This window comes from Caloenas nicobarica, chromosome 2 (assembly GCF_036013445.1).
Source record: "Caloenas nicobarica isolate bCalNic1 chromosome 2, bCalNic1.hap1, whole genome shotgun sequence".
Classification (NCBI taxonomy): domain Eukaryota; kingdom Metazoa; phylum Chordata; class Aves; order Columbiformes; family Columbidae; genus Caloenas; species Caloenas nicobarica.
In genome coordinates this window covers 66,784,477-66,796,872 of record NC_088246.1, presented here as the reverse complement: position 1 = coordinate 66,796,872, position 12,396 = coordinate 66,784,477, and the positions used below count along the sequence as shown (strand labels likewise).

General features: G+C 46.7%; 2 protein-coding genes across 5 annotated transcripts in view; one reads left to right on the top strand and one right to left on the bottom strand.

Annotated features, from left to right (window-relative positions):
- SLC66A2 (solute carrier family 66 member 2) overlaps positions 1-4,146 on the top strand; it is a 68,430-nt gene extending 64,284 nt beyond the window's left edge. For all 3 annotated transcript variants that reach the window (XM_065628428.1, XM_065628427.1, XM_065628426.1), the window contains one exon: positions 1,057-4,146. In XM_065628428.1, the coding sequence (XP_065484500.1) occupies positions 1,057-1,264 (208 nt within the window). In that variant the 3' untranslated portion in view covers positions 1,265-4,146. The remainder of the gene's footprint in view (positions 1-1,056) is intronic.
- A 3,990-nt stretch (positions 4,147-8,136) lies between these two features.
- The window catches only part of KCNG2 (potassium voltage-gated channel modifier subfamily G member 2), a 65,497-nt gene continuing 61,237 nt past the window's right edge, over positions 8,137-12,396 (bottom strand). For both annotated transcript variants that reach the window (XM_065628696.1, XM_065628698.1), the window contains exon 3: positions 8,137-10,464. In XM_065628696.1, the coding sequence (XP_065484768.1) occupies positions 9,568-10,464 (897 nt within the window). In that variant the 3' untranslated portion in view covers positions 8,137-9,567. The remainder of the gene's footprint in view (positions 10,465-12,396) is intronic.

Below are 12,396 nucleotides of genomic sequence, written 5' to 3'. Positions count from 1 at the left end.
TACAAATTGTGCTAGTTCCCTGCTTGAATGTTTGAGAAATGAACATTAAGTCCTACCCTGCTGCGTGGGCCTGACTGCATTTGATGAATTGGAGTCAGTGCTGGCAAAACATAATCGCTCATAATTACGGCAAATCATGCACAATGCTCATACCATGAACTACAAAGCTTTTGTCCACCACCGCTTATCCAGCTGCTTAAAAAACTCCCCTGTTAAAGTGCATGAAGCTTCGAAACAGCCTTCAGGATCTGGTTGTTCACATTTTGTTGAGGGCACTGAAAAAAATTTGGCCTGTTTGAAGAACTTGCTTCTATTCCCCAGAGTTTCTCCTGATGTGGGGGAGCAGGAGCTAGACTGCAGGACAGGGGATGGCTCAGCAGTGCAGCAAGACGAAAGCAAGGATAGCTATTAAAAGGAAGTCTGAGCATTTCTCTTGATCTGTGTCCTTGATAAAAATCCCTAGTGATGTTCATCCTTCCAGTAACAGCTGCAGGCATGTCATTTCCGCTCTTTCTGTACTACTGGACAATCTGTCTTTCTGGAGTTCCTTTGGGTTTTGCATTTTCTGCAATAAGAAATGGTTTTTTATACCTATCAGAAGTGTTTGTTTCAGCAGATGCTAAAAAAGTGTGCATGCTTGAGAGAGCAGTCTTTGTGTTACTTCACCTTGTGTGAGCACAAAATTGCTGGGATTAATTGCCTTTGTTTCCTGTGCACTGTATTACTTTGGTTTATGATGGTCAGTGCTGTCAGCCTGTGGCAGTCATGTTTACAGAGCACTGCTGAGTCAAATATCCTAGCTGGATATTTTAAAATGTTGGATACTTTCATAACCACAGGCATTTTGAGCTGTAATTGCTGAGATAAAAGTGCTGCAGTTTGTGAGGTAAAGAATTTGATACAGTGGCTGCACGTCTTGGCTTGGCACGCTGCCTGCCCTCGTCGAGTGGGGTCCCAACCCAGTGCTGAAGTAGCTGGGATCCACTGGCATGGCAGGGCTAGTCACAAGCCAATTTCTTCTCAGTTGACACTGTTCCCTTCTTTTCTGTCTTTTAGTGTCAAGATGGTGCTGATGTGGACCAGTGGGGACACGTTCAAGACTCTTTACTTCATCTTGAATCAGGCTCCTTTTCAGTTCTCCATCTGTGGACTCCTGCAGGTTTTTGTGGACCTCGCTATCCTGCTGCAGGCTTACTTGTACAGCTACTACCCTCAGAAGCCTGTGTCCCACACTACACACCCAGCCAGCACCAAGGCCCTGTGAGGTACTTAGCTGGACAGGCTGCAGGTCAACAGCGCGGTGGAGTCAGCCATGGCAGTTCCTCTTCCGCTTGTAAATACTCCTGTGTTGGCAAGTTGAAAGCAGAAATGAGAACAAGGATTGAAAATTTGGCTGCACTTCAGCTCAGGAGGTTTCGTTTTAAATAACTTGCTCTCTCTGTTTCAGACTTGGCTGTACAGAACTCTTTCTTGGTGGGGGGAGGGGCACTTTATTTTTGCATATGTACCTATGAGCCTTATCAATTCACAAATGTTTGTATATTCAATCACAAGGGCTGGATGGTTTGTGTTTTTAATGCTATTTAATGGTGTTACACCACAGAAGTTATAGGATAATTTGTCTGAAACTTTTACCTATTTATAAAGTCTGTATATTGGCAGGAGGTTTGTGGCATATGCTAGCATTCAGTATCTCCACAATGTAGGAAGAAGTATTGGAGCAAAAATTCAGGAGCTTTCTCTTTTCTTTAAGAAGGGTGTCTGGTGAGCAGAGAAGAGGGGCCCTGTAAAGAGATGAGCAGCCAGGAATGAACCAGTCATACACAGTGCAAAGCATCAATGTGCTATCGAGTGAATGGCAGGTGTTCACCTCCTCCGTGGGATCAGTGTGGCAGGTGGACACATCAAGGAGATGATGAGGGTCTGAGTATGGACAATGCTGGAGCTGTGTTGAGAGCAGGCACAGCCAGTCGAGTGATCGGCTGTAAGGAGCAGCTAACAGGAGACTGCAGGTAACTTAGGTTGTCTTGCTTTGAAATGATGGGGTTTGGGAACAGCCCGTGCTGCACTAAGGGTGCAGCACTGCTCCTGCAGCTGCAGGACGTCTTTTGCAAGCCCAGGGGTCCAGCAGATGTGTGTTGCCAGTATTGCCAGGCAAGTATTTCTAGATGGCGACAGAGCTACAAAGGTAGAAGCAGCTCCACTTCCATTGCCTCAGAAGGGGAAGTGAAAAAGCTTGAGACAGAGAAAAAGCCGTATCCTATGGAGCAGGATTAGCGTCTGACGGTTTGATTTGTGGAGGCTGAGATTCAAGTTCATGTTGTTTAATGCCAAACAAGAATCAGTTTATGTTTTGAGGTGTTTCTTGCATTGACCCAACAAGGAAGGAGTCCACATTTTCCTTTTTCTGTTGCTTAAGATCTTCTAGGCTCTTAGAATAATCAGCAGCCTGTAGTTAGACAGAGGGACTGAGAGAGCTGAAAGAGCAGAGTTTATTTATAATTGCAGATGTTGTCTGTAGTGGCTGTTTGCCAGCATAGGTCATCATGCCCTTTCTGAGAACTGCACATGTTTAGCAGATGCCGGTGGTGTGGAGCTGTGGCCAAGCCCCTGGGCTTCTGCCAGCTGCTGTCATGAAACTGCCCTGATTGGTGTGAAGCAGCTGTGTGCTGCTTTCTTCTTCATGAGGCTCCCTCCCAGCTGCTGGGTGAATCTTGTCTGACCACAGACAAGGTGTTAGGGCTGGGACATATTTTTGAGAATCATCTTTTCTGCAAGATTAGCCCAAGAGCTTATGTTTTCTTACCGATGGCAGCAAGTCTGAGATTTAATAACTTCAGTGTGTAAATCTGATACTTCCCCTACCCTGTTTCATTTGAGAACCTCATGATTTGAGTCTGAACTGTCTTCATCAATGGCAAACTGTCCTCTTGAGGGGAAGAATCAGCAGACTGCAGCAGTGGTTGCGTGGTGCTCGGCTGAGAATGTCCATCATAAGACAAGGAAGAGCGGACTGTCCCTCTGCTGCTTTACAGGCTTGTGCCCCTTTCACTCCCCAGGTAGCCCCAGGCTGACATTGGGGCTCCCCCTGCATGTGCTGTTTGGTTTTGGAGGTGATGTGTTGGGGGCGGAGGGCTGAGGCCCACACCTGCGGGCAGAAGTCCTGCCCTGGGGCCAACAAGCTGTCCTGCTCTTTGGCGGGGCGCTGCTGGAGGTAGAAAGAAGAGCATCTTCAGGAAGTCCCTCCTGCCCCAGCAGATCCAGTGGGATCTGTGTGAGTAGAGCAGAGCTGAGGAGAGTGGTTGTTCCAGGGACCAGGCACAGAGTGCTCTGCCTGGGCACTGACTCCACGCTCTTTGTTCGATACCAGACTCTTTTAGGCCTGAAGTGACCTTACTAAGACAATGTACCCGGCATAGCAGACTATGAATGTTTTGTTCCTCTCTTTTCTCCAATGTTCTGGTTGTGTTACAGGAACATCTGGGGTTTTGTCTTTTCTAATTGAAAACTTACTTAACAACTGGCTTCTCTGGTACGCTGCTTTAATGAGGATTGGATTTCTACTGTATGCAAACAAACACTTTCTTGTGTGTTTTAATGGTCTGAAGGTTTTTTTAATAACTTGTAATGATAAGACTTTTGTATATGGTGGTCTTTTTCTAATATTCTATGAAATGGGGATATAAGAAATAAATGGCTGTTAAGAAATGTACTTCTGTATGTTATAGCTTCACCTGGTAGTGCACACTTTCGGCCACCTCTTTGGCTTTGAACTACGGGTTGTTTTTTCTTTTTGGGACTTTTGTCTGGGCAGATTCTTGAGTCTGTCATCAGTACCCAAACCAGCGATCTCTGCAGACCAGTCTCATTCACACCAGAGCTGCAAATGCTGGAAGAGAAGCCAGTGAAACCATGTCTAGAGCAATCTTTTTCATGTGGCATTTAGCGAGGTAGGACTCTTGGCCAGGAACTCTTGAACTTCATCTTACAAGATACTTTAGGGACAAAATGTTACAAAACTTTGGGTTTGTTCTTTTAATTGTCAGGAATTATCTGTATTGATCACCTCAGAGAATAAGAAATCAGTTACTTTAAATACATCTCTTTGAATGTATGGTACATTTCATGGAGTTTATTTTCTCTGTCAGTTGCAATGTTTTTTAAATAAAAATTACTTATTATATATAAATTGCAGTGTTGCTTTGTTTTGTTCAGGTATAAGATGCATGCTTCTTAACTCTTATTATAACTCAGCTTGTCTAGAGCATTGTCTGTATGAATAATTAGCATGCTTTTTCTTCCTGATGAATGGGTAAACACAAGCCGTAAATTGTCCTGAAGTCATGATGCATGACAGGAATTCTTGATTTCTATACCCTGCTCTTCCATACATCCTGGAGTAAACTTACCCTCATGACCACTAAACTCTTTTATGCTTGTGATGCTCACAGTAAAAACCAATTACTAACAGATTATTATGTAGCTTAAAAACACCCCGTATCATGCAAACTGCATAGTAAGGTCAAAGATGGGACAGAGCTGAGTGACATGCTCTTTACAGCCTCTGCACGGCAGACGAAGAAACTGAGTGTGTCATGTCATGGTGAACCAGGGTGCCAAGAGGGGTCTTGACCTCCCTCCCTGTTGATTTAGGATGTCAAAACAAGGCATGACAGTCAAGACCAGCCTTGAGGCTGCTGTGTGGCTCCTGGGCCCTGTCGGGCTGCTGTTGTGGGCTGTTTGGCTGCTCTGGTGTGGAGAGAAGGTTTGGTTTGCTGTTGCTGTGTGTAGTAGCTGCAGAAGCTGGAGAAGGGGAGTCGGTAAGGAGAGAGAGCTGGGGCCACAGCAGGGAGGGTCAGGAAGGGCAGGAGAGAGGTGCGAGAGACTGAGCTTGCTCAACTGAAGGGAGACACTCCTGAAGAGGAGGGAATGAAGGAAAATCAAGACCTGGAAGGGCAAAGGAAGGTAAACAAGTGAAGTTCAGGTAAAGGAGGAAGAAAATGAGAGGGTGGGCAGTAAAACCCGCCTGTTCTGTTACAGTCTGCGGGCAGTGGAGAGCACGGAGGGCAACAGCCCAAGAGTTCTTACAACAGCGAGCCTGCGTGTTACTCATAGTACTTGCACCATCTACCCCAAATAGTACTGGTGTTACTGGCTGCTGTGCTGGCACTCACTGAGGGGACACTAATGGTGGGGCTGGCCCTAAACGAAACATCAGGGAGCCCCTTCAGTAAATAGGAGCTGTCACAGCCACATCTAGATGCTGCAGCAGCCAGGGAAGCAGCAGGGCCTCTGTCCCGCTGCCCTGGCCTGGGGGTGAAGCTCTCCCTTGGCCATGCAGGGCAGGCAGTGCTCTGTGCCACAGCTCCACAGAGACAGAGCTGTCATGCTTAGATGTTTGGGTGCATGTATCTACATATGTAATTACATGCAATTAAAACCAAAGCTCAAATTTGGCACTGGGTAGTAAAACAAAGGTTGGCCCGCTGATGCTGTTTGTTAAATTTGGTTGTGATCCGTAGTTTAGGCTTGAGCGCCAAGAAGGCTTCAAGGACCTGACCGACAGCTGTAGCTGCTTTGGTGGCTTTCTGTAACAGAAAGAAGACAATGTGCAAGTCAACAATAGGCCAGTAAATAAACACACTGCCTGGATACCTGTGCCAACAGCAGTAAATAAGAGACTAGAACAAAATGTGAGGCGTACCCTGAAGCAGGGGCAGATCTCCCTGTAAACAGCCTCATAAAGCAGCCAGGTCCCAAGCAGACGTCAACATCCAGAAAGGCCCCAAAAGGAAAAACAGACTTAGGCCTTCCAGACCCTTGTCCTGCCACTTCTGTGTCCCAGCTTATGTGGATTTGGCTCTTGTAGGCACTGGCTTAGCTGTGCTGGGAGACTGAGGGGCTTTGTTCAGCCCCAGATGGGCCAGCAGAACCACACTGGATTTCCCTACCCATCAGTCCCTCCATCCGCCTCTTTCCTTTTCCACACCAAGACTTCATCCTCCTGCAAGACTGCAGCTTGCAGGCACTGGGCCTTGTGAGAGTCAAGGATACTTTGCCTCCCTGAAGCATCTGCTGTGAGGCTGCCGTAGACTGTGCCTGTTCTGCCTTACTGCTGAGGGGATGAGACCAGTGTCAGGCTTTTCTTACGATTAGTGCTTTTTCCTAATTGAGGTTGCTGTGAGGTAGGAGATAGCTGTACCTATGTGCTGTGCAAGCAGGAGTTGTGCTGAAGCTTGTGCCATTCCCTCTAACTCTGCCCCTTTATCAGTTACCACATCCTTAGCTTTTAAACATAGTTCTGGTTTTTGGATGATTATTGTTGCCAGCTGCCAGAATTTGTATATCCAGGCCCATGCATGCTGCCACTGAGATGGCTGTGGAGAAGAGGCAGCTTTGCTCACGTCTTGTTAGTCTCTGTCCCATATGATAGCGGCTTTTTTTCTTTTTTTTTCTCCTTGGGACAAAACCAATGTACTACAACCATGAAGCACTACACTGTGTTTCAAAGAAACAGGTATAACTACCTGCTGGCACCGGCATGCATTCAGACAGCAGTGTAACATTTATTACAGTTAGAGATAAATGGTCTTAAATCATATGTGTGCCATGTCAAAGAAAAAACCCAATTATACACAACAAAACCAACCGTTCTCCAGCAGCTGATCAAAGGTAATAAGCATCACTCATAACAACAGCTATGCTGGGTGAAACTCACACTCCTCTGGGTTATCTTTTATGTCTGATAATGTGTGCATCACAACTTTATGCAGCTTCCAAAAATAATTTCTTTAAAAGGTTCCTGGTTTATATTTGTTTCCTCATCTGTCATCTCAATAGATAGAATGAAACTTTATTAAAAGCCAGGCCTTGACTAGCAGACAATGAGTGGGCTTTGTCACTTTATTAAAACTCTCTGCGTGCTGGAATTAATTAGGTGCCTTTTGAAAATATAAAGAACACACTGTTGTAGGACAATAGAAACTTGATGGAGCGCAGCAATAGCACAGTATGTGTCATCAGTCTGTTTATCTACACAGCTGCTGAGCTGCAGTTGGATGTCTTGGTGATGTTTTTTTCACGCTGCGGGGCCAAAACCAGCATTCATTCATGGTTATTTGCTAGCACGGCAGGCATGAAATTCTCCAGTCTGCAAGGATGTCTATTCCAACATGGCTCTTCTAAGAGTAAGCTAATGTTGCTTATCATTTATGTGCCTCACCTCCTTGAGGAGACGTATTGTGCACCGTCCATGCACATTAGCTGTGGTCACTGCATTCACACCAGAGATGTAGCTCTAAACAGCACCTGCGGTGCATGAACCGAAGTGTCATGAAAGGCGAACCTGTGGATTCACCTGGTGAATCTGTTTGGTCCCAACTGAAGACTGACCACCCGAGTGCCACAGCGGAACGCACTGCTGCCCCTCAGCACCATGCCACACTTTGCAGTCAGCTAAATGCAAACCAGCAAAGGGAGTATTGGGGGGGGCAAAGTTGTATCTCCGATGTCAAACCTTAATAAGCCTTAATGCAAGAAACGCCTGGATCAGGATTAAAAAAAATAATGCAATTAAAATCTCTCATGAGTCAACCTGGTATTGCTCTGCCAGGAGTCTGAGTCAGCCCAGGCACCATCCAGCAGCCCGTGGCCCTGCTCGCCTGGCACAAGGAGTGATGTGCTGCTGGAGGGTGGGCTGGGAATGGTGCCTGCGGCTGCATTTGGTTTGATTGTAGTTCAATACAGCTAGGGGTCTGGAGACCCTGATGCAGCCTGCGAGGTGTGGGGCTCAGTTTTGCTGCCTCCATCTCTCGCAGCACTCACCAGCAAGCTGTATGTGTAGCACAGGGGATGCTTTGAGCTGCATAACGAAATGCAGTACCTGGCCCAGTGACCCCGCTGCACTGCTGCATGCTGTCTGGCCTGGGTCTGTCTGCAAAGGAGCAGTGCCAGGGTGGCTATGGGCCAGAGAGGGCCGGTGGGACCCTGGCTGGAGCAGCAACTTGTGTGGCTTCACAGCAGCACGGTGAAATGCTGCCTCCCCTCCTGCCCCCAACCATCAGAAGCGAGCATGCAGCAACAAAGCTTCTAATTTTTATTAAAATAAAGTGTAACCTTTTGTTTTCCCTTGCTCCATCCTTATCAAGAATGGCTTAATATGGGAGTTTGCTAATGTATGGTTGGTGTTACAACATATGCTGAGGCAAAAAAAAAATAAACCAGACAAATCTCACCTTCATCAGCTTTTGTTCCCTTCCTGGCAGGAGAAGAATATGGAGGGTGACACTGCATGGCTTTAATACAAATAGGGGTGTAGGTACAAGAGGCAGTTGTGCTCTATTTCCCTCCATCCCCTGGTCATATCCCACCTGCAGGAGCACTGAAAGACCCACACAGTGCATTTACTTGGAGCAGCTACACAGCTCCTGCAAGGAGGAGGCTGGAAAGCTCATGGGCTGGTATCAGTAAAAAAACATGCAGATGCCACCGTTCAGTTTGCCTTTAAATTGACTTAAATATTTTCAGAATTAGGAAGAAGAGCCAGAACAATAATTCCAATTTTTTAGATGACAGAATTGTTTTTTTCTTAGTAGGAAAAAAAAAAAAAAAAGAGTACTTCTAACGTAGAGCACAGCTGCTACACTGCAGCTCAGTCCAGAGCCCACTGAAGATGTCTCATTGACTTCACCAGCTTTGTGCTGCTCCTGTTCGCACGTGACTGCGGCCACAGCAGCCACAACCGCTGAGAAGGAGAATGCAGAGCTGGGAATCGCTGCTGGTTTAACATCACCCTCCCCTTCTTGGGCTGCATGTAGTTCAGGTTTAGTCATCTGTTGAACACATTGTTTGATACATGAGAGATGGAAATAGTTAACAGAAAGTGGAGAAATGGCGAGATTTGTAAAGGTATTTGTTATATCCAACTGTTAGCAAAGGAAAAGAAACCCCACAAGATAACATTCAGTACTACAGTCAGGAAGATTGTCTGTGTATTTCTGTCATGGGGCTACGATATAAAGCTTAGGGTGGTAAATACGCGTATTTACTAAATAATGCATACTGCGCTAGCGCACAAATGGGAGCTGGCAGCTGGCAGCCCAGGCTGGGCTGCCTGGCCTGTAACACAGACAAAACCAAGCCCCTGGGAAAGCTGAAGGGACGTTTCTGCCCTTCTCTTGTCCTCCTCCTTTGGCTTGTCTGAAGTTTGTGTTCTTTGGCGGAGCTGCTGAAACAAACCCCCTGTGCACGGGGCACAGGGAGCCCCCTCGTTCAGCCCCTCGCATGCGGAGCAGCGCGGAGCGGGGAGGGGGCGGCTCGCTGGCTGCTCCACCAAATGGTACCCGGGCACAGGCTGTGCTTCACCTTGCATTCTCCTGGCTGGCTGGGTTCAACGGCTGCTCCTTGCGGGTTGCCAAAAGTACTTGATCAACAGAAAAGCCCTATGAAAAGTGATGGAGCAGAGCTGTACTTGGTAGGCTTTCTAGGGGCACTTTTCAGTGGGCCCTTAAGATCAGAAGTTGGTCTTCGGGGACAATCTTGTGTGTGTCTGCCCCTCGTTTATGCCGCTCAGGAGGTTCTTCTCACAGAACTGACCCCCACTTGTCCACTGCTTCTTGTGCTGCCAACATATGTCTTCAGCTGTTGAGAGTCAACAACTTCTCTTGGCTTCCTGGTCCCCAGTGCGAGCTGATCCTCCTGCCCGGCAGCACCCAGTGGGAATGTGACACTGAGCCCCTGTGTACTGTCACCACCTGGGAGTCTGGTGCTCTCTTCTCGCTGGCGCATCTGCCTGCTTGCTGCTCGTTGCTGCTGCTCCTTCAGCTCGCTGTAGGAACGGGAAAAGGTATGAAAGATGGATGTGACTGGGAAAGCCATCAGCAAAATCCCACTCAAGATGCTGCTCAGGGCTACCACCTGTCCGGGGATGCTACGAGGAACCATGTCCCCATAGCCAACAGTTGTCATGGAGATCACGGCCCACCAGTAACTGGTAGGCACACTTGTGAATTCTTGCTTGGCTCCCAGTTCGCTCTCAGCCAAGTACACCAGCGGTGAGAAGAGGGCCATGGCGACGCACAGGAAGAGCAGAAGGAGCCCAAACTCCCGGGTGCACCGGCGCACAGTGAGCCCCAGCGTCTGCAGCCCCAGCGAGTGCCGCGCCAGCCGCATCACGTAGAGGATGCGCAGAGCCCGCAGGAAGCGCAGCACCAGCCCCACGCGTTCCAGGTACTTGTTCCCGGCTCCCCCACTGGGCTTGCTGCTGTTTTTCGTGGAGACCATATCCACAATGAGAGAGATATAGAAAGGCAAGATGGCCAGGATGTCGATGATGTTAAGCGGGGTTTTCAGGAAAGCACACTTGTCCTCAGCCTGGATGGATCGCAGCAGGAACTCGAACGAAAACCACGCCACGCACACTGTCTCCAGCACAAAGATGTCGTAGCACTTTTGTGAGCATTCGCCCTGGGGAGGAGTGGGAAACACAGAAAAGGGAGAAGAAAAAGATTTAGCCATGGAGTGAACCAAAGAAACTGAGTGACAGTTCTTAGAGGAAAGCACCACATGAAATGGATACAAATTGTGAGGTACCAAAGTAAAACCATTGCTGGTAAGAGCAGCTGGAACTGATAAGTAAACCCAGAGCTACTAGCTACATGTTTGGCTGCAGGACAAAAAATGATGCTCAGGAGTATCCTGAGGGTGCCAAGAATTTAGTGTGATGGTATCAGCTGCTGGCCAGACAGCCCACTGCTGAGAGGACAGTGGCTCACACCTCATTTCTAACCGAGCCTTTAACACCCTTTAGAAAGGATTAGAACAGGAGTCATCGTTTTTAATAAATGGGAGATCCCTCCTCCGCTTCCTGATCAATAATAAATTGCATATAAATGGCTCATAAACACCTACAGCATTTTATGTTATCTGCTTTGAGTCATCTATAATCTATTATTCACAGAATATAACATATTTTATATTCCAGTGAACATTTATTAACACACTAGCCCTACTGTCAAAAGCTTATATAAAGCACCAATAAATGTAGGTATTTCTAAAAGAAAAAGTACCACAAGAATAGAGGCAGGGTCCGGAGAGATAAGCATTTTCAGTTACGTCACCTGTAACAACTAATGACCACAATGCCCTCCCCAAGCTTTCTGAGGCACTGGAAGAGGTGCCAGCTCACTCAGTGGAAAATAAAGAGAACTTTGGTTCTTCAGTTATGGTGCCTGTAAACAAGCCAGCCTTGACGCATTGGAACAGCAATAAATAATGCTGATGATGGCTGCTCTTTGATTGTTAATTCAACAGCACAAATACTATGGCAATTGTCTGCTACATCACTGTTAGCAACTCCAGCTGAATAATAATCAGCTTCTCTAAATAAACAGATTTTGATGTGGACAATTATAGGGCTAGTGCTGTTTCCTCTGTAAAAGCTCAAATAAAAGTGCTAATGCTCTAGGGGCTTTGAGCGGAAGGCAAGTGTATATTTATTTAAGGGAAGTGTATATTTATTCGGTGAGCCAGTTTGACTCTGAATAATCCAAAAAACTCTTGAAAGCATGTAGGAGTCCGTCCATAGTAGTGGGGTGTGTGACTCCCACTCGATGCAACAGGTATTAGGTACCAACGTAAAATCCTTGTTTTGCTTACCTATGCCAAATTATAGCAATAAAGCATCACTCAGGAGTAGTGTCAAGGAGGCTGTGTCAAGCTGGTTCCCATTTCACCACTGGAGAAGCTGAGAACCTGGCACATCTATAAATGGTTCTGCCCGCATGCTCACCACAGGTATCTTTTGCTAGGCCGAGCCAGGGAAATGTTTACTGCGCGGCACCACATCCTAATCTCAGTCTTCTCTAAGTGTTTATGTGCAGTTTTTTCCCCTGTTGTGAAAGGAAATAGCAAAGGAGTGATGAGACTTTAGCCCTCTTCACTAACTACACCATTCCCCACAATGTGGGGGGTGGCTGGATGCAAGAGCAGTGTCATCACACTGAGTGTAAAGCCTTGTGTTACCTCAATATGACAACCAAAATGCCTAGGTGTCCTCCCCATTTCATGCTTAAGAAGAGACTGAGACAATTACTGAAGAGATGTCAATAGGAAAAAAGAAAAAAAAAAAAAAAGTGAAAAGGAATGCTCAGAGCTGGCATTTACAGTTCTTGTTCTAAACATGATGAAAGGTTGTAGTGCCCAGTATTTATAGATGTTTTTTTTCTGTATTCTGCTTTCAGCTGGCACATGACATACCTCCCACTGTTTCCCGGGGTGTCATGCTGATACGGAGAGAAAAATTACTTGTCCAATTGAAATCGCTGCCAAGATCTTAAGCATATTACAGGGAGGAAGGATAATATAGTTTTACTAGTGTAGTAGCTCAGATAGCCTGTC